This window comes from Triturus cristatus, chromosome 7 (assembly GCF_964204655.1).
Source record: "Triturus cristatus chromosome 7, aTriCri1.1, whole genome shotgun sequence".
Lineage (NCBI taxonomy): Eukaryota > Metazoa > Chordata > Amphibia > Caudata > Salamandridae > Triturus > Triturus cristatus.
In genome coordinates, this window is record NC_140590.1 from 267,926,067 (window position 1) to 267,947,285 (window position 21,219).

At 44.5% G+C, this 21,219-nt stretch overlaps 1 protein-coding gene across 2 annotated transcripts in view; it reads left to right on the forward strand.

Moving 5' to 3' along the window:
- Positions 1-21,219, forward strand: part of LOC146809378 (ferritin heavy chain A-like) — a 287,383-nt gene that overhangs the window by 258,458 nt on the left and 7,706 nt on the right. For both annotated transcript variants that reach the window (XM_085616195.1, XM_085616194.1), the window contains exon 2: positions 1,157-1,303. In XM_085616195.1, coding sequence (XP_085472321.1) covers positions 1,157-1,303 — 147 coding nt within the window. The remainder of the gene's footprint in view (positions 1-1,156; positions 1,304-21,219) is intronic.

A 21,219-nucleotide genomic window follows, 5' to 3' on the forward strand; every position in this document is an offset into this window, starting at 1 on the left:
AATTGGCGAGGGGGTAGTATTCCAAATTGTATGACACCTTACTCAACATGTTTTGATATAGCCAAACCAGAGTTAGCATTTGACCGCGAGGTCCATAATGCACTTAAGAGTATATGGTATGGCAATATCATGGAAACAGCTAAAGGACGTTGTTCCGAAAGCTGCAGACAGGCTCAGCTCATGCCAGAGCACCATCTCACATGAAACCAAGCACTCTGCCTCCAGGATTGTTAAGGCCTGCCATAGGAGTGACTGATAGATTACCATGTGTCCATATAGGTTAGAAAGAGATAAACTATATCTAAGTAAGAGGTGATTACACCAACTTACCCCAGCTGAGTGATCAGCCAGTTGTGTCAAATAGTGAGGCCAGGCCAGGGGTGGCATAATACATGCTGCAGCTCCTGGTAGGCCTTGGATACACCTATGCCCTGGGTACCTGGGGTACACTGTTACAGGGTCTATAAGGTGAACCAGTTCCAATTGGTAATGCACCTAGTGTGCATTGGCATTAATTTAGGGAGAGAACAGCAGGGCTGTGGGTCTGATTAGCAGGCCCACAGCCACACTAAGTCATAAAACCAGTGAAGCAAAAGCAAACATTCGGGGTGACCATAGGATAGCAGACCCTACTCTCCTACACCTGTGATGTCAATTCTGTTGAGGATTCTGTAGGTAGGATCCTGTTGAGGCACATGTCTGACCAAGACTGCTGTGGAGGCTGGCGCAATGAGTTCAGAAAAAGGAGCACACAATTGTGGATACTCAACCGGAGGGTCGCAAGTTGTGTTTCCAATCATGAAGCGTGTTTCTGATTGTAAACAGAGCTGGGCAACAAAAGTGAAGACCGAGGTCCCCTGAACCCCCAGGTATCCCCACAATTTGTTAGCTGAAAGGTAACATGTAGAAAGACGCTTGTTAATAATCAGATCAGTTCTAACCATGCTTTGAGAGACTATCTCAGATGTTGTGCATTCTAAAGGCTGCATCTCAGATGTTGTGTATTCTAAAGGTTGTATCTCAGATGTTGTGTATGCTTTTATTAAAGCTCGTTACATCATCTATCTGACTGTAAATTGTTTCCAGGTTTTTATTTTCATTGCCATACGATTCCCTTCTTTTAATACTCTCCTGTCTTTGCTTCCCATGCCCCTAGTCTTTCCATTTTGATCGGGATGACGTGGCTCTACCCCACATGTCTGACTTTCTCCATGAACAGAGCCAGGAGGAACGCGATCACGCCATAAAGCTCCTAAGATACCTGAACAAGCGTGGGGGACGGGTGGCCCTCCAGGACATAAGGGTAAGTGCTCTGTCAAGGCTGTATCTTCACCACAGAGCATCGTAAATCAAGGACTCAGTGCAAGCCGACTACCCACCCCGATGCATAACCTGTGAGAGTCGAACTCCACCACGGAAAGGTTCAACCCATACTGTGTCTGTGCCTCTCAGAGTTCTGCCTTGCGAGAAACATAACAAGAAACAGCAAGAATGCCAATACTGATATCTAATTACTAATATTTACTTTTAAGAACTCACATTGAAATAAAACATGTTTCACAGACCTCTTTTTCCGTCTGAATAAATCCAATCTTTCTTCATTTCTATTTTTCAAATCACATTTCTTTAAATGACACCATTACTCGAAAAATCCTAAAAATATTCTTACCCATCACATCATTCCCATCATTCAATACACAAACATTTCACTATCATTCCACAACACTTATAACCCATTACACTCTATTTGTACAAAATCCATACATTCCCATTCATCCACATTTTCAATCACCACTTCATCCAGCACTCAAACCTCCCAACAGCACTACACACCATTCCAAGAAACTTATAAACTAATTCTACATGGGCCACAGAAAAATTGTATTTAAACAATATCTGTATACAATCAAACTTTGATATGTAAACAATTCTCAATTCTTGTGGCACAACTCAGGTTTACGCGTTTCGAACCACCTCAACTCTCGCGGTTCTCGTCAGGACCGCCAAGCTGGAAAAGAAAAAGAGCACTTTTTCAATTACCCCATCAATCAATCAATCAAGGCATTTGTATAGCGCGCTACTCACCCGGAGGGTCTCAAGGCGCTTGGGGAGGGGGGGGGGGGTCCGCTACTGCTCGAACAGCCAGGTCTTGAGTTGCTTCTTGAAGGCGAGGTGGTCTTGGGTCAGGCGGAGGTGGGTGGGGAGGGAGTTCCACATCTTGGCGGCCAGGTAGGAGAAGGATCTTCCTCCCGTTGTGGCTCTTCGGATGCGGGGGACGGCGGCGAGGGCGTGACTGGTCGATCGGAGCTGGCGTGTGGGAGTGTAGAAGTTGAGGCGGTCGTTGAGGTATCTTGGGCCTTGGTTGTGGAGGGCTTTGTGTGCGTGGGTGAGGAGTCGGAACGTGATTCTCTTGTTGACGGGGAGCCAGTGCAGGTTTCTTAGGTGTGCGGAGATGTGGCTGTGACGGGGGATGTCCAGGAAGAGTCGAGCTGAGGTGTTCTGAATCCGCTGGAGTCTTTTCTGGAGTTTTGCAGTGGTTCCGGCGTAGAGGGAGTTGCCGTAGTCCAATCGGCTGGTGACGAGGGCTTGGGTGACCGTGTTCCTGGTTTCGGTGGGGATCCACCGGAAGATCTTCCGTAGCATGCGTAGGATGTTGAAGCATGACGAGGAGACAGCGTTGACTTGTCTGGTCATGGAGAGGGAGGAGTCCAGGATGAAGCCCAGGTTGCGTGCGTGGTCCGTCAGTTTGGGTGCATTGCCCAGGGCAGGGGGCCACCAGGAGTCATCCCAGGCAGAGGGCGACGATCCCAGGATGAGGACTTCCGTCTTATCTGAGTTCAGTTTCAGGCGGCTGTTCATCATCCACTCGGGTACGTCTTTCATCCCTTCGTGCAGGTTGGCCCTGGCGGTGGCGGGGTCATTGGTGAGGGAGAGGATCAGCTGGGTGTCGTCGGCGTAGGAGATGATGTTGAGGTTGTGTTGGCGTGCAATGGCTGCGAGGGGGCTCATGTAGACGTTGAAGAGGGTGGGGCTGAGCGATGATCCCTGTGGTACGCCGCAGATGACTTCGGTGGCCTCGGATCTGAACGGGGGGAGGCGGACTCTCTGTATCCTTCCGGCGAGGAAGGAGATGATCCACTCCAGTCCCTTCTCTTGGATTCCGACGTTGCTGAGGCACTGCACTAGGGTGCGGTGGCAGACAGTGTCGAACGCCGCGGAGAGGTCCAGGAGGATGAGGGCCGCTGTTTCCTTGTTGTCGAGCAGGGCTCGGATGTCATCAGTGGCTGCGAGGAGGGCGGTCTCGGTGCTGTGGTTGGCTCGGAAACCGGACTGCGAGAGGTCGAGGGAGCCATTCGTCTCGAGGAAGGCGGCCATCTGTCTGTTGACAGTCTTCTCGATGACTTTAGCAGGAAACGGGAGGAGCGAGATGGGGCGGTAGTTTTTGAGGTCGGTGGGGTCGGCTGAAGGTTTCTTCAGGAGGGCGCTGAGTTCGGCGTGCTTCCAGCTCTCCGGGAAGGTTGCGGTGTCGAAGGAGGCGTTGATGATGTCTCGTAGATGGGGAGCGATGACGGAGCCGGCCTTGTTGAAGACGTGGTGGGGGCAAGGGTCAGTTGGAGATCCGGAGTGGATGGAGTTCATCGTGCGTATGGTTTCTTCGGTGTTGGTCGGGGTCCAGGCGCGGAGGGTGGTGGTGGGGGGTGCTGGTGCGATCGTAGGGTGCGTCGGCTGTGTGCTGAAGCTGTTGTGTATTTCTGCGATCTTGTTGTGGAAGTACGAGGCGAGGGAGTTGCAGAGGTCTTGCGATGGGGTGATGTCGTTGTTTCCGGTGCTGGGGTTGGAGAGCGATTGTTTCTAAAAATGGCTCCCTCGAGCTTTGAGCTGACGAGCTCCTGGACGACGCACCTGCGTGCCTGTGCGGGCACTGAGGCCTTTGACGGTTGCTTGGCGGCCCTCTCTTCCACCCCTAACTATTTTCTCTACTGATGAGGGAAGTTATCCCGAAACCCGAGCCATGTCTCGGGCGATATTGTAAAACCCGGGACATGTATCGGGTCTAGAGATCATCAGTTCAACAAGTACTTACTTGCACCCACTGGGGTGAACCACTCAAGAACTCCATCAGAGATCATCAGTTCAACAAGTACTTACTTGCACCCACTGGGGTGAACCACTCAAGAACTTCATGTACCAGCTTCCCTTGGGGCGACCCGGAGGAGGGGCTAGCGGAGTGCGGTCCATTGCGATTAGCTCTTTGACGATGTTGAATAGTTCCTTGCTGTTGTGGGCATTGTTGTCCAGCCGTTCCTTGAATGCTGTTTTCTTGGTGGTGTGGATCAGTTGGTGGTGTTTTCGAGTGGCGAGCTTGAGGGTGGTCATGTTGTCTGGTGTCGGGTCTCTGCGCCAGGCTCTCTCTCGAGGGCTCGGCAGTTCTTCTTGGAGCTCTTGAGTTCGTCGGTAAACCAGACACTCAAGGACCCCTCTCTTTACACTCACTGCCTCGCAGGGCACCTCTCTCTTACCTCCTTCGTAGTCTAGATCAGCCGATCTAGCGAATTCAAAGAAGACGTGTATTTCTAAAAACAAAGAAAACCATTGAAAGTTTTATCAATCCTACTTATCTATATGCCAAATCATACACTTATAGAATATAGTAGGAATTTTCTCTTACTATGACAAGCTCAATGTTCCTCTGAATACTGTGCTACCACATCAGGCTTCATACAACGACCTAAAAAATTATTTTCATAAACGAAAATAAAACTGATGTCAGAGCCCCATTTTTAGTCAAATATTGGATATGCGAGATTATTTTATCTATAACCCCATTTGGCTTACTTGAAAGGTCGAATTCGTAGCCCAGATATTTTCCGTTTCTTATCGTGCTTTTCGTGCTTTTTTAAAAATTAGCCTGCGAAAGGCAAAAAGAAAACTTTTGTATGCACTCTATTGTGAACAGCGCAATAAAATCACAGGACCGCGAGGTTGGCGCTTACCTTGCAACATATTTTAGAACAGATGTGATGTGCTCCGTCGGAACCTTAGCTCTCCTCGGACCGCGGGCTGAGGTGCAAGTGAATTACTGCGCCGGCGGTTGTTTGAAATGAGACGCCGGACTTCCGGTTTTCACGCTAATAGTCCTGGGATACGTAGTTTACTAACTTCCTGTTCCATCTTCAAGACAACAACTTTATTTAAATTATGTAGTACACCAAAGCTGGAGTGGAAGTTTTTTCAAAATTGCCGTATTCTACGTCTGCCAATTGCACTATAGGGCACGGATATGATAATTGGACAAAGCATCCCTATGTCTTAAATCAGGGGGGGAGGGAGAGGATGGGGTTCTGAGTCGTGTGCTCCTTGAGGGTTTCAAGCTTTTTATTATTCAGAGGTATGTTTTTCTTAACCCAGCTTGTATATTTCAGATAATTCATTTAGCCCTTCGACTGCTGTATTAAATTTCACTATCAACATTGCTTCTCTCCGTGATAGTTTTCTCTCCAGGACCCCTCCTCTGGGGTCTTGTTCCACTTTTGAGATTATAGTCCATTTTAAATCTTTTTCTGAATGATTATTTAATCTCCAATGGTTGACTAATGGAGCTGGTTTGGACATTTTTCTTAATCCTGGATTTATGCTGGGAAATTCTGAATCTGACCTCTTGATTCGTTTTTCCTATATAAAGCATGATACATGGACACCGTATTCCATAAATTACATTCCTTGATTTACAATTAGTGAATGCATCATGTTTCCAGTGAATTGAATTGTGTGTGAACAAGATGCCCTCTTCCGTGCTTGCACAACAAATACAAGTTCCACATTTATGGTGGCCAAAGACTGGAGGGAGGCCTATATAGTCCCTTAATGAGTTCTGCTTTATTTGAGGCATGGCTGCTCGAACTATTTGGCTTTGATCATTTTTAAAAGCAAAAAGGGGGTTGGTTTTCAAGGATGGATCCAGATTCTTTACTAAATGCCAGTTCTGGTTAATGACTTTCTTCAAGAGGTTTGAATTTGGACAAAACGTAGAGACACATACAAATCTTTCAATTGGAGGCCTATTTCTTTTTTCAAGTAGGGCTTCTCGTGGAGTCCACCACACCCTATTCATTGCCCTCTTTAGCAATTTTTTCGGGTAACCTCTTTCTTTCAAGTTATCCAATAGTTTTGTACCATGGAGTATGTATTCATCTTTCTAGAAACAATTCCTGCTTATCCTAAGGAATTGCCCATAGGGCAAATTTTCTCTCAGATTCCTGGGGTGGTTGATAGAAAAATGTAAGGCCTTGTTTCTGTCTGTTGTTTTTTTGAATAAAGTTGTGACCAAACCTCCGTCAGCCGGATAGACTTCCACATCTAAGAAAGCCATTTTGGTATTTGAATGAATCATACTAAATTTTATATTGGCCGTTCTATTATTCAGCCACTCATGGAACTTGCATAGATTTTCCACGTTGCCTGTCCACACCATGAATATATCGTCTATATAACGAGTCCAATTCCTAACGAATTGGGAAAATGGATTGTTATTATAGACAAACTTGTCTTCATATTTTGCCATAAAAATGGACAGCTAGCTCGGGGGAAAAAGGACACCCCATCGCTACTCCTTTCACTTGGTAGTGGAAGTCTCCATTAAAATTAAAATAGTTTTTATTTAGCGCAAAACGTGCGAACTCCATTATAAATTCTGGTGGGACTTGTATCGGTCTTTCCCTACTTTCCAGAAAGGCAGAAATTACTGCCAGCCCTTCATCCTGGGGTATCTGTGTGTATAACGACACCACGTCGAGTGTCACTAGACAGTGTGTGTCTTTTTGAAATTGTATGGTTTTCAGTTTGTTGATTAAATCAGTAGTGTCCCGTAAAAAGGATGGAACTTGTGACATAAATGGTTTTAGAAAATGCTCAACGGATTTTGAGATGGGCTCCATCAGGGATTCGCACCCCGAGACAATTGGTCGTCCTGGGGGTGAGGTCTAATTTGTATGCACTTTTGTAAGTACATAGAACAGTGGAGTTCTGGGATTCTTGTTCTGAAGATGTTCATATTCCTTCTTGGCCAGAAATCCTTGTTGGAAACCTTTTTCTAGAATAGTGAAAAGTTGTTTTTGTAGATCTAATGTTGGATCTTTTGAGATCTTTCTATAACAATTGTTATCTTCTAACTGTCTCATTACTTCCACGGTGTATTTTGATGTGTCCCATACGACAATGGAGCCCCCTTTATCAGCCTGCTTTATTATAATTGATTGATCGTTCTTCAAATTTAATAAAGCTTCCATTTGTGGTTTTGATGTATTATATTTCACCCATGTCTTTTTCTTTTCCATATCTGTGATGGCTGATAGAATAGTTTTTTCTCAGATTACTACTTCTATTGGGATTTTGTTGGCTGGTGGACAAAAAGATGACTTTTTCTTTAAGCCTGTTACCTCCATATTTGCCGTATATATATTTTCTGCAAAAAAGGTTTTTAGGCGAATTTTACAACAGAATTCAATAGCCTCAGTTTTAAGCCTCACGAAATCCGTATTTCTTGAAGGGACAAACGATAAACCTTTTTCCAATCTACTTTGTTCATCTTTAGTGAGGATTTTTTCAGAAAGATTATAGATAGGCGACACTATTAATTTTTGTAGTTCTGTCGACGGGTGGACATCTCCCACGGTTGGTCGTTGAATCGTGTTCTCACCCGTGTTTTTTGTTGGCCTCTCCCTAAAAAGGAGTTTGTTGCTGTTGAAAATTACCTCTTCTGTTAATATTTCTACGTTCTTCGTTACTTTCTCCCTCACTTCCACTAGAAGCGGATGATGTTTCAGATAATGTTATAAAATTCTTTGAAGATCTTCCTTGAAATTCCGGGAGGTATCTACGTGATTCAGTTCTTAAGTAGAAATCCGACTGGAGGTATGGGTACACCTTCTCCAATGAGAAATGTATTTTATCTTTTTAAAATTTGCTCCCTTTCTGATTGTGGTATAGTCCTTGAATTCTGATATATCTTTTTCAACTTTCTCTAGTAGAGCCTTTGAATCTGTGATCGTTTGATTTGCTTTGATTTCTGATTCCAAAATCTCTATTTCTTCCAATTGTTGTATTGAAATACGTAGCACAGTTTCTACTGTAAGGACCATCAGGTCCCTACTACATTTAGTTTCTATAAAACGATAGCCTTTTTTATATAACGGGTCCTCTGTAAAAATGACTGGAATGTTTTTAATTTGTAATCCTCCCGGGATGGTGCCTGCCTTTAAATGTTGAATTAAGAAATGTCCATGTAAATCTGTTCGGATTTGTTTTTTCTTTAATCTCAGAAGTTTATCAGACTCGTTTTGGTTTTTTGCTGAGGCACTCAAGGAGGCCGAAGCAAAAAGAGGGGGAGAGTCTAGCAATTTTTTTATGTGTTCTTCACTATATGCAAACGTGTCCTGCTCTGACATCGTACCTCCAATACTACCAACACAATCAAATCTAAACTCAATCGACTCTCTCAAATACACTTTGATACTAAATTCTCAAATATGCGGATCAACTTCCGCCATGCTTATTTCTAATACCAAGTCGAATAGTCACAGCTCATAGAAAGCTCGCAGATCACCATCTGCTAAATGAACGACAAACCAAAACTGGGTTTGGACTCTAATCAGTAAGGCTGAGCCACAATTAAACAAGAAACAGCAAGAATGCCAATAGTGATATCTAATTACTAATATTTACTTTTAGGAACTCACATTGAAATAAAACATGTTTCACAGACCTCTTTTTCCGCCTGAATAAATCCAATCTTTCTTTATTTCTATTTTTCAAATCACATTTCTTTAAATGACACCATTACTCGAAAAATCCTTAAAAAATTCTTACACATCACATCATTCCCATCATTCAATACACAAACATTTTACTACCATTCCACAACACTTATAACCCATTACACTCTATTTGTACAAAATCCATACATTCTCATTCATCCACATTTTCAATCACCACTTCATCCAGCACTCAAAGCTCCCAACAGCACTACACACGATTCCTAGAAACTTATAAACTAATTCTACATAGGCCACAGAAAAATTGTATTCAAACAATATCTGTATACAATCAAACTTTGATATGTAAACAATTCTCAATTCTCGTGGCACAACTCAGGTCTACGCGTTTCGAACCACCTTAACTCTCGGGGTTCTCTTCAGGACCTCCTAGCTGGAAAAGAAAAAGAGCACTTTTTCAATTACCCTAGACACTCAAGGACCCCTCTCTTTACACTCACTGCCTCACAGGGCACCTCTCTCTTACCTCCTTCGTAGTCTAGATCAGCCGATTTAGTGAATTCAAAGAAGACGTGTATTTCTAAAAACAAGGAAAACCATTGAAACATATCAATCCTACTTATCTATATGCCAAATCATACACTTATAGAATACAGTAGGAATTTTCTCTTACTTTGACAAGCTCAATGTTCCTCTGAATACTGTGCTACCACATCAGGCTTCATACGACGACCTAAAAAATTATTTTCATAAACGAAAATAAAACTGATGAAACTTTGCGAGAAACATAAGGCTACTCTGAGTCCTCACCACTGCAAATCCTCTATGGAAAGCTCCAGTAATACTGTGCCATCTCCTTCTCAAGTTCTACTGTGGAATGGCATTGGTGGCCAAGTCAGTACTATCTTGTGTCCTACCTTGAAAAAGTTCAGCCCATAGCATGGACCACCACTACGTCTTGTATGCACTAGACAAACCAAGGCTATACCAAGACTCCCTGAAGTCTGGCATGCAAGGGTCAAACCAGGGCTATGTCTATGGTGCAGGCGGTCTACCGTTCAAGGACTAAACCAAGGCTATCTACACATTCTCTGTGATCTGATGCTGCTGCTGTATAAGAAAGGATTATTTTTGTGCAGGAAGCGACCTCATGCTGAACTAAAGAAAATGTGAGAGCCATTTTCCTCATTCTAAGTGTGCTGCATAATGCAGCTGATGTAGAGGGAGGAAATGACGAGGAGAAATAAAGATATAAAGATATTTCTCCTTGTTACACCTCTGTTCGGGTGGCGCGCCATTTTGACACATTCCCAGGTTTATTGATCTAAGTAAATCTGGGAATGTACCAAAATCCATGGGTGGATGTGTGGGAATATCCACATTCCACCCATGGAATGCCTTCCCAACGCAGAGTAACGCTAGGCAACGACTTGTGCTGCCTTGCTTTACTCCACATTTCCTAAGCCATGCCGAACCAAGCAAGGTGGCTTTGCGTGGCTTTGTAAATATTAAGGGCCTGTGTTGCTTTGTGTGACACAACAGCGACGTAAGCCCTTAGTATATCTGGGCCTTCTGCTTTATCTAGACTCTCTGAGGTCTGCCATGAAAGAGTCAACCTAAGGCTATGTCTGCAGTGCTTTATGTTTGCTGTGCAAGGGCAAAACAAAGGCTATGTCTACACTCTTTCAGATCTCCTGGCCTCCTCATTGTTTCTCTGTAAATGTGTTGACCTCTGGCAACACTCTATCCCCATGAAGTTCTAGGCAAATAATCCATAGGGACCTCCTGAGACTACTACAGCAAGCAGGTCCTCCAGAATCTTACAAATGCCATACCCTTACAGTCCGATGGGTGTCACTGTTGCACCAGTGATTGGTCACTGGGCTCAGCAGTTTGCTTCTACAATGCCATGGGACTATAGAGCAAAGGGAAGACGGTCATCCCAGCGGAGTTGACTCTGCCATGTAGTAAAAGAGTGCAGATACACACCATCAGATGTATCTGAGAGAGGTGTGCAGGTGTATTTCTATGTGCAGCATATCTTTCTGCATGTCTGTAGGCAACAGGCTATTGCTCAAAGAGCTATCCCGAGCACTCTGACACACATCAATATTCACTCTTCTCTGAACAGTCTTCTTGTGTTCTTTATTCGTGAAACAAAATCAGCATATTTTTGTTGAGATTTTCCCCACAAACTAGCCAACACGTGTTTCATCTCTGGCTAATCATAGTCCAGGTGACTTCCTCAGGGCTAAAATATTAATTTACATAAAACATTGCAATCCAGTCTCTTCCAAGTTATACACAAAAGCCTCCACCATATTCCCTGTGACTGAAGTAATAATGCACAGAGAAGTAAAACATAGAAAAAACAGAGTAAGAACTGTAAATCCAACATAATGAAGTGAATAAGTAAGCAATCCATGTTGGAGACAAAATTATCCAAATGAATACTGTAAGTATAAAAAATGTCTGCGTATATTACATCATATATAGTATTTCCTAGTGTGGTACACCATAGCAGCGGACGCCACAAGACAAGTCTTGAAAGGATAACATAAGAGAATATAAAGAAATATAAAAACCATAAATAATTCAACCATAGTGTGGCAAAAGAGTAACGTAAATTCAGACTCATAGCTCACCTGCGTTCAAATCACCAACTCTGGTTTCAAACGTACTTAGTTGTGTAAACACTGCAAATTGACAGTAAACTAGGTTTAAAGTAAATACGTATATAATCGACATTTACTGACATGCAATGTTCACAGAACAATTAGCCAAAAGCCCCTCAACACCAAGTAAAGCCAGCACTTCGTTCACGATTCACCTTGTATTTATGTGAGAGTAAAAAGAAAATGAAGGCCAAGTAGAATACTCATGCATAGTAACTAAATAATATATCAGGCATGTGCCAAGACAAACAACTAAAGACACAACACCAAATCAAACTACCAGGATTTATCTTACATATCTGTCGTGGCAAAGCAGTCTGTAATGTAATATGCCACTCCGAAACGGTTCCATATTGGTGCAACTTAAATACTTCATTAGAAAGAGGACTATTTTGTTCAAACCTTGCAACCATCTTAAAAGCACTCTGCACCGGGCAGGTTTACCACGCTCAACAAAAAAATAATATATATTTTATCAAACACGCATAGCAAATTTCCGAAAATAAAAACAAGCATCCTATAAAATGGGATAGTGTTCAGAACTCCGTGGGTTCCATATTGTAATAGCGTTCTAAAATGGTGCCATCTTACTGCAGCCCGAGTATATCTTTTTAAACAAAATGAGCACTACTCGCAGCCATCTTAAGAGTACTAACATATGATACCTTGGCAGTTTGAAAGCATGACAAATAACTTTGTAATTAGAAAACTAAATGGATAGATTACTATCTTCTACAAATACCAAATTCGAATACTAAATAGACTTCAAATAGTTAATAGGTATCAAGCCATTGAAGTAACCTCCAGGTGTTAGGTGTCAAGGCATAGCAGAGTGAACCAGTGGCGGCTCTTCCATTGGGGTGTGGGGGCGTCACGCCACTGCTTTCTCACAGTGCGAGAAGCAGAAACATAAAATGGTAAAACTACCATTTCATGTTTCTGCTTCTCGCACGGCAAGAAAGCAGAAGTGCCTGGAGTGCCTGGTTGGGGACGCGCGGGTGGGCGTTCCTGCACGAGTGCAGGGGAGGCGTGGCTAGCCCACTGTCTTGGGTGCTCACTGTTTGTTCGGTCCCAGGGCCGACCAACGCAGTCATGCGCAGTTGCGCACTCTCTCTTTTTCTCTATGTAGGCTGCATGCAGCCTACATAGAGAAAATGGCCTCCCTAAACGCAGGCCCGGCCGGGAGAAGCAGGAGCTGAGGCGGTGGTGCGTGACCCAGAGGAAGCAGTGGGAGGAAGGTACGTTTTTAATTTTATTTTGATTACATCCCACTTCCCCCCCACAAGAACACCCCCCCCCCCCCAGGACCCAACCCCCCTGCCTGCCTGTCTTGCCGGCCGCATCTGTGTTCTATAGCTGAAGGTACACATGATTACGCTTCTGTTTTTTAAAATCTGGAATTCCAAGATTGCAAAAAGCAGCAACAAATATTAGGTGTGGTGCTATGCTGTATTCAACACGGCTCATTTCTCAAAATAGGAGCTCATTCGAGGCATGCTAAGTCTGTTGTTCCATTGTGTTCAGACAATTAAACACGGTATTAATGCTCGATCGGGACATGCTAGATTAAATTCAAGCAAGCCTGGCAAAAAAAGAATGGATTCACGCTGAGATCACCATGGTACATTTAATTAATCCTATCAGCTCTGCTCTATTGTGCTTGAACGATTTTGTAGCTGCCACAAGACTCAAAATATTTTCTTGAGCAGATGTGTCGTCCACCTGAAAACGCACCGCCCATCACAGACCTCGTTTTGCGTGGCCTCAAACTGTTTAACATCTCAGCACTGCTTGGGTTTCAGACACCCAGCCCTTTCTGAAACGCTTCCCTGTGTGATTATTCAAAAGATCAGAACGAGGCTCCGCACCTCAAAGTGCTGAATGGAAAAACATATGCTCGTCTTATTTTCTGTTGGCTTTTGGCGCGCTGCACTGAGTAGAGCGGTCTCACCCGAGTTCAATGCCCAGAGACTGGCTGATAAGTTGCATAAATGTTTTACCACTCACGATTCCCCCTTCCTGAACGGATTTTTGTATAACTCATATTCAGCAAGGCAGCAGGCGGACTTTATCATTGTATTCCTGTCTGGAAGGTGCGACAACACCTAAATACAAATTTCCTTACGTCGTGATGAGGTGCTCGATGTAAACGATCTCATTTGCACATGCAGATGGCTGAGCGCGGATGACAAACTGCGAACAATATTGGTTGTGATTTTCTGGCGTAGGGGATAGCCCAGTCTCATAGAATACATTTTATACCGAGCCAATGTATGTCCTTCGCCACCGGATAGCAAGAAATGAGGGTCTTGTTGAAGCCAACAAGCGCATTGTAGAGAGAAAGAAACTCAAATGGAATTCTTGAAAAGCACTCCATATTAATCTGATGATGCTGGGTGCGTACAAAAGGGTGTGTGATATTTCTCAGTTTACTCCCAAACAATTCTCGGGTAATAGAAAATGATATGTTGTCGCGAGTCAGCGGGTGTGTCCTGAGGGCAGGGCCACCATCACAAAAGACACTTCAAGCAAAGCACAAATAGTGGTAAGAAGATATTTTTGAGGGTTGGAGGCCTAATTTACTGCAGGTGACGAGACGAATGGATTAAGCTGCATCGCTTTACTTTCCGGTTGTTTTCTGAGGTGGAATTGTATCCGCAGCAAAATCTGAAATACAGCGCAGTCGATGAGGGTTATTCTGTAGTTTCTGAAGTGGGCAGATAATAGCTTGGGCAGTACAGGATAGGAGGCCAAAGGAGAGTGAGCCGGGCGCCATTTCTAACAAAGACCCGATTAAAAAAGAGGTGTAGTAATGGGTGCACATTTTACACCCTCTCGTTATTGCATGGCATGGCAAACAGCGGATGTATAATTTGCACCTAACCCCGGGTTTTAAAGCCCTGCTTGGAGAATTGTGTGGACTTTGTGCATGGTTGAAAGGTTTGGCAGTGCGTGCACCCGCCCATTTTGTGCTGTAAATCACTGGGGCATGTGTCAATGTGGGCATGATTATATTATTATTTCTGGCACAAACCTAACCTTACACGTAATAGTATATATATATTTTTTTTTCACGCCTAGGATGTCAGCAGAACAAGCGATAGACAGTTTTGCCAGTCACTGTCTTTATTAGAACAGATTCACAATTGCTTTATTAACCGTCCTTCTTTCTCAAATTTGCTTGAAAATGCACCATTTGCCCACTCTTTTTTCAAAATTTGGTCGGAGAACCCCCCCAAACCACCCGTAGGTGGTTCGGCCTCGCTCACTACGCTCGCTCGCTACAGTGCTGTACGACAATTGTGTTACACCTCACCACTTTCAAATGTCACCAGCCGCCACTGGCAGGGTCCACCAAAAAGACTGAATAGTAATTAGATTAATTAATATAACTTCAAATTTGCAATCACTTTATAAGTCCGAAATATAATTTAAGAGAACTGATATTAATAAATGTAACTTAAAGTTGCTGAATATCTAAGCATTTCAGTACCAATTGTTGTCACTATATGAATCGCCAAGCCATAGGATGTAATAAGTCTTATTGTGTCCTTGGTATTTAAGTTTCTTTTATTTGTATCTCTTAATGTATCATTCCTATTTAATTTTCTAGCTTTAGCACTTGCAATCATAGCTTTTTGTCTATCAGAACCCCTTGCCAAAAACCTCAATATCATAAATAGTCTGTATGAACTCACTGCCTAAGCTACAATTTCTTCTAGCTCAGACCATCTCGCCAATTGGAATAGGCATTAGTTGGTGTCTCGGGTGCGCACTAGATGCATGCAACACTGAATTTCAAGAAGCTTCTTTTCTAAATATTCAGCTTTGAAGTATCAATATTACTAACATACAACTCCACATCCAGAAAGTGAATACTCTCATAACTATAGCTTAATGTGACACTCATATTATTGGAATTAGAGTTCAAATATGCAACAAACTCAAATAAATCCTTAAGAAATCCAGTCTAAATGATCAGTATGTCATCTATAAACCGTCCCAAATGATATACATATAGTCTACCCATTTCGCACCACCTGGGCCCCAAAGCTGCCTCTCCTCAAACCAACGCATAAATAGTTTTGCGTATGAAAGGGCAAATCTAGACCCCTTTGTTGTTCCACACGTTTGTGGTGAAGAGCTCAATAAAGGTATGCTGATTTTGGTTCACGAATAAAGAACACAAGAAGACTGTTCACTGAAGATTGGAATATTGATTTGTGTCGGAGTGCTTGGCATTGACTTTTTTGTGCATGGATATTGTACTCCTTGAAGAAAAGACTGTGGCTTTTTTTCAGCCTTAAGTACCCAATTGTTTTACCTTGTATTACTTGTACCATCTATCATTGTTACATAGGACACTGGTACATTTCTTTCACTACCCCATACCATTCACAAGTACTAAATCGTTAGGTACTAGCCGACTTTGAACTTCACTTCATCCACCAAGTCAACTCCACCTCCAATCTTCCACTAATTTTGACAATCACTATAGTCCTTCTAATGCTGGTCCACAGAGTCGCTCTGGTTCTCGCGTCACAAAATAATGGCTTGCTTCTACACTTGCGTTTATACCGTATAGCAGGTAGCGACTATCAAGCTATAATGCAACCAGAACTCTGCCTGGGTTATGCTCAACTTGCATTTAAGCACATGGCACATGCTACATGTCAGGCAGTTGCCCAGATCCTGGAAGCAAACAGAGAGTAACCAGCCAGCTGAAAACACATTGTAGCCTGTAGCTTTCTCAGACCACCTATTGCAGCAAGGTGATGTTGAGAAGAGGATGTGATGGTTGTTACTTTATCTGGGAATTCTTTGACCCCAAAATAAGGGTGATCCCTTTAAATAGCCACTCTCCCAGTTAATGATCAAAAGCCATGGCAATTGAGAAGGCCCCCCAAAAAGAAATCACTTTCTGTAGGAAGAAAAAGCTAGTGGCATAACAACCTTTGGGGTTGCTAAAGAAGAAGAAGCAATGCAACCCATCACACTACAGGAATACAAGCAGGATTGTACGTGTTAAGGTAATGTGTACATTGCAGATTTGTAAACTCAGAGCTAAAGAATAAAGAAAAGAAGTGGGAATACCTCACGGACAAAAATGAGAAGCAAGAGAGCAATGATCTCGCTGGTAAAACCGAACTGGAAGCATTGCAGTGCACTGAAAAACGGCACGCATTTACATTAAAATAGCACAAAAAGTGTCTCATAGTAACTTGGAAGGAATTCCGCCATATTGAACTGGTAAAAAACCATTGTGCAAAATACAGGCTGGATGGAATGAATGACAATGTCCCACCTGCAAGATGACATAACTGGGAAGCAGGAATTCTCCAGAAGGTGTCTGACCCAACTGCCAATCTCTCAAAGCCTTCACAACATGGACTGAGAAGTCCCAGTAATGGCCGCTCTGTGCTATATTCTCCATCTGGATGTTGGTGGCAAAGACGCTGCTGCTACGCTTATTTATGACGCCAGCAACTTCCCTCAGACATGACCCACTCTGTCAGGTGAGTACTTGTCAGAGAGACCTGTGATCCGTGTGCGCCCTAGTACTAAAAACGCGGGTGCGGACCACTCTGGTGTGGACCCTCGTACTCTTAACAGGTGTGCTGTTCAAGGCCAGAGCTCCACAGGAGGTGGGTGGATCAATGATTTATTCCAAAACAGTACAACACAATTATCACCAAATTAATGGTATTTACAATGTATTTTTTAATACGTGACATAATGATATGCATGACACATATAAGAAAACTTGAAGGCGCTAGCAGTAACTCTTCTTCAGTTTTGAGACTTAAGAAGTAGGATGAACTGGAGACTATGTGTAATACGAAACAACTCTACACAGTTATCCATTGGAATTCAGCACTGTTGTGTAAGGGGATGAGCGCGGGAAGCTTTCTAGTGTTCATCAGCGCATGGCACCATGCAGTCTCAATGTTTCTGTGCCATAGCAGGATGTTTAAATGGTTCAAGGCAAACGGGCGTGTGCAGCCACAGCAAGAGTGGGACGTTGTGAAACTTTACCTATACACACTTTTCAACGTTTTTTAAAACATTGAGGATTTCATGAGCTTGGAGGTGAAACATCTTCAAGAACTAGGCTTCTAATGATGAAACAAAAAACAAGAAACCCGTACTTTTTATAGGAAGATTTTCCAACCCCAAAAAAGTCTGCCAAAAACGCTTTTGCAGGAATGTTTCACTCCTAAGCAAACCTAGGCACAATGCACAATTTTCACTATTTAGTAACCACCAAAGGCTGTGCACTTTATGCAGTTTTAATACCAAAATCAAATCTTTGCCCACCCCTAACACGAGAACACAGGTTCTCCTAAGCCAGAGAGGTGGAAGTCTTAAAAAATGTGGGGCGCCGGCGCGTTCTTCTGCAGTGGAGCCGACATTGGGCTAGCATGGGCTTGTGCAAGATACTCCTGGCAGCGATGGAGTGCTTGTGAAGGCTGGGTCACTCCTGCTAGCTGCACTCGGTTAAGACTGGCAGGATTGGGTGAGTGGTCACTTCTAACATGCATGCTCCCTAAATCTCCCTCCTCCTGTCAGGGAGTGCTGCAGCTCCAATCCTGAACAAGAACATGCTCCGCTTCACTACAGTTCGGTTCCCTTTCGCCCAGCTGAAACCATATTGCAAAAACAAGGATGCGAAAGGGGGGTGAAAACCTGTTTGGGACACTACATTACACATATTTTATGTATACACTATCTAAAAGTACTATAAATTACACTCTTTTACAATTTGCGGCAGATGTACACATAGTGACTTTCCGAGGATGACACCATGTTGGTCAAGAGCCAGCGCCGGAAGAGAACCCAAGTTTCCGCAGTGGAAGATAAGCAGCTGATCACTAATCCAATAGAAAGCCATTCCAGTCTCACCTGTGACAGCCAATAATCCGCCTGCATGTGCAAGTGATAGATGATCACGCGGTTGCAGCAGTCGCTGAATTTTAAATGAACCTCCTGGTAGGCATCACCCCCGGGCACAGCAGTCAATATCTGTACCCTATAAAGTACACAACACTCCCTCCCACCAGGTAACCTCTATACTACCAGGTAGGCCATGATTCTTCATCCCAGAAAAGAGCTTGAATATGCAGCTGGCCAGAAAGCGGCATAGGCCAGCTAGACATGGCTAGAGTTGCCATCGCGCACAGTTTCTGGGGATCAGGGCCTGCATGGCAAAAGTGTAAACTGTATGAATTTGGGGGAGGGGGGGACATGCAACTGGAGGCATCACAAGCACTTGTCCCAGACTGGACAAAGACAGCAGCGTATTCTCCATGAGGTGAGACTCTGTTCTCCGATCAGTTGACATTTTTGGGAAGTACATCTCATTCTACTTTGTGCTCCACCATGAAGCGGCGGTCTTGGAACGAAGGAACCCCGCGCCATCCCTTTGGTATGTCACTCTGCAGGCCATGAGCCGGTGTCTTTCTCACTAGTGCCTCGAACTAGTAGTTTTCCAGGTTCTTCTCGTTCAACTGGAGCAGGATAATCTCTACACTTGGAGGAGATGAGCATAGAAGGCGCGGTTCCTTTCAACCAGGGTCAGAGTTCCAGGTGTGAGTATTTTATTGCTTGAACCTGTGAGGCGCCCAAGCACCCCTCACCTGGATGGAGGTGAAAGGTTATGTTTGTGAAATCTGCGGCAAGTCTAGTCGCAGGAGAGTCCCGCTGGTGTTAGGGATAGTTGGGGGAAGCACTCCAGCTAGATATTTAGGGGCAGATTTATATCAGACTTGCGCCACTTTTACGCCGCCGTTGCGTCACTTTTGTGACGCAGCGGCGGCGTAAACCCTGCGCCATGTTGCGCCCCATTTACATTGTGACGCATCTATGGAGATGCGTCACGGTGTAAAGCCCTGCGCCATATGAAACCTGCATCAGGTTTCATGTGGGCGTTTCTACTCAAGGGGGGGCTTTCCGTCACAGGAACGCCCCTGAAAAGTGACTCAGTGAAATCTATAAGATTTCACTGAGTCACTTTCCCAACGCTGATGCGTCAAAACCCTGCGCCTGCTTGAAGCAGGCGTAAGGCTTGACGCACCATGTTAGGGATGGGTAGGTTGGAACAGTGCTGGAGTTGCGTCGTGCTTGCGACGCAACTTCAGCACTGCGCCAACCTTACGCCGGCAGATGCGTCACGTATCTGCTTGTCCTTGCGCCACGATGCACCGCATTGTAAATGCGGCGCATCTGCGGTGGCGCAAGGGCAAACTTGCGTGACGCATCTTCCCTGGCGCATCCATGCTGATTTGCAGGGATGCGCCAGGGAACATAAATCTGCCCCATACATGTTCTCCTAGGCAGGGATTAAGGGGAGGAGCCGATCCACCTTCAGTGCAGGGGAGGGGAGGGCGTCAATGCCCTTCTACTGCCTTGTTGTCAGAAAACCGGCCAGACCCACAGACTAAGTCCCATTCTTTTCTGCTGTCTTGGAAGGAGGCCACTGCCAGGGGAGGAGTTTGGGGCCTCGCTGCAGCTCATATTTATTTCATTCACATTTTGATAAGTTGTTGCGGCAGCCCTGCCTTTAGCAGTGGCCTGACCTACGAGGTGGCACAGGAACTTTGTCACTTCACCTCATTCCGGCACTAGGGCCACAGCTCACTCAGTCAGTAACGCTGTAATGCTGTGCTGTGCTGACTCACTTCAGAGGCATGCAGATGCGTTCCCCCGTGTGACCTGCAGCAAAGAGCCCCCTGTCGGATTTTGCGTTCTCCGTGAGCCTGTGCACCAACCAGACCGTCCGTGCCCGTCACCTGCCTATGAATAAAGCTCCATTCTAAGCGGCTTGCTGTACGCCTTCACATCCTGAGTAGTCATGGCAGCCATCTTGAACCGAACCCAGTCTGGGGTTGCTGGAGGGGTCAGTTGGGACTGGACTGTTCCTATTGGAGCTCCGCGGCTGGCCTCGGTCTACAGTGGCACCGGGGGCACAAAATGACAGACCAGGATTTGGGCCCGAGTAATCACCAGTAGCTAAGATACATTTAGGATTTCCTTCCATCACCATGTTTGTTGTAATTACCTTGAACTCCAGGCTGAACTTAATGCAAGGATATTTGGAATATACACCATTTTGCAAAGGAAATTAAAATTCTTTAGCTTTGCATGGTTTACAGCATTATTTGAATATATTTATTTATTTAGAAAGTTTTATATAGCGCGAACATGACCACCGAGGGTATCAGAGCACTTTACAGATTATGCATCACGAAGGGTATAAGTAAGGGTGGGCGTAGTTCGCGAAGTAGCACTTCGCGAAGCTACACAAAGTGAAGTTCGCACTACGCGAGCTACGCGTAGCACTTCGCGAACTGCGTAGTAACATGTTCGCACTGTGCAAGATGTTGTTTTCAATGATTGCACAGTGCGGACAAGCAACCGGCACTGTGCAATCATTGAAAATGGCATCTTGCACAGTGCGAGCTGTAGTTTTCTGCTGCTCGAGTAGATTTTTACTCGAGCGGCAGCTTTCTCAACGCGAACTGGTAGTTTCTCATCGCGAGCGGTCGCGAGAATACGCCACCCCTCGCAATGAGAAACCTGACCACCTCGCGTTGGGAATCTCGCCGGCAGGTTTATTTTCCATGCTCGCGATCGCCAACTTGATGTTGCTGATCGCGAACAAGGAAAAAGTCTCGCCGGGATGTCATTTTGCTTGCTCGCGGTCGCCAACTTGACCTTGAGGACCGCGAGCAAGCAAAAAATGACCGCAGCACTACGCAACACTACGCTACGCG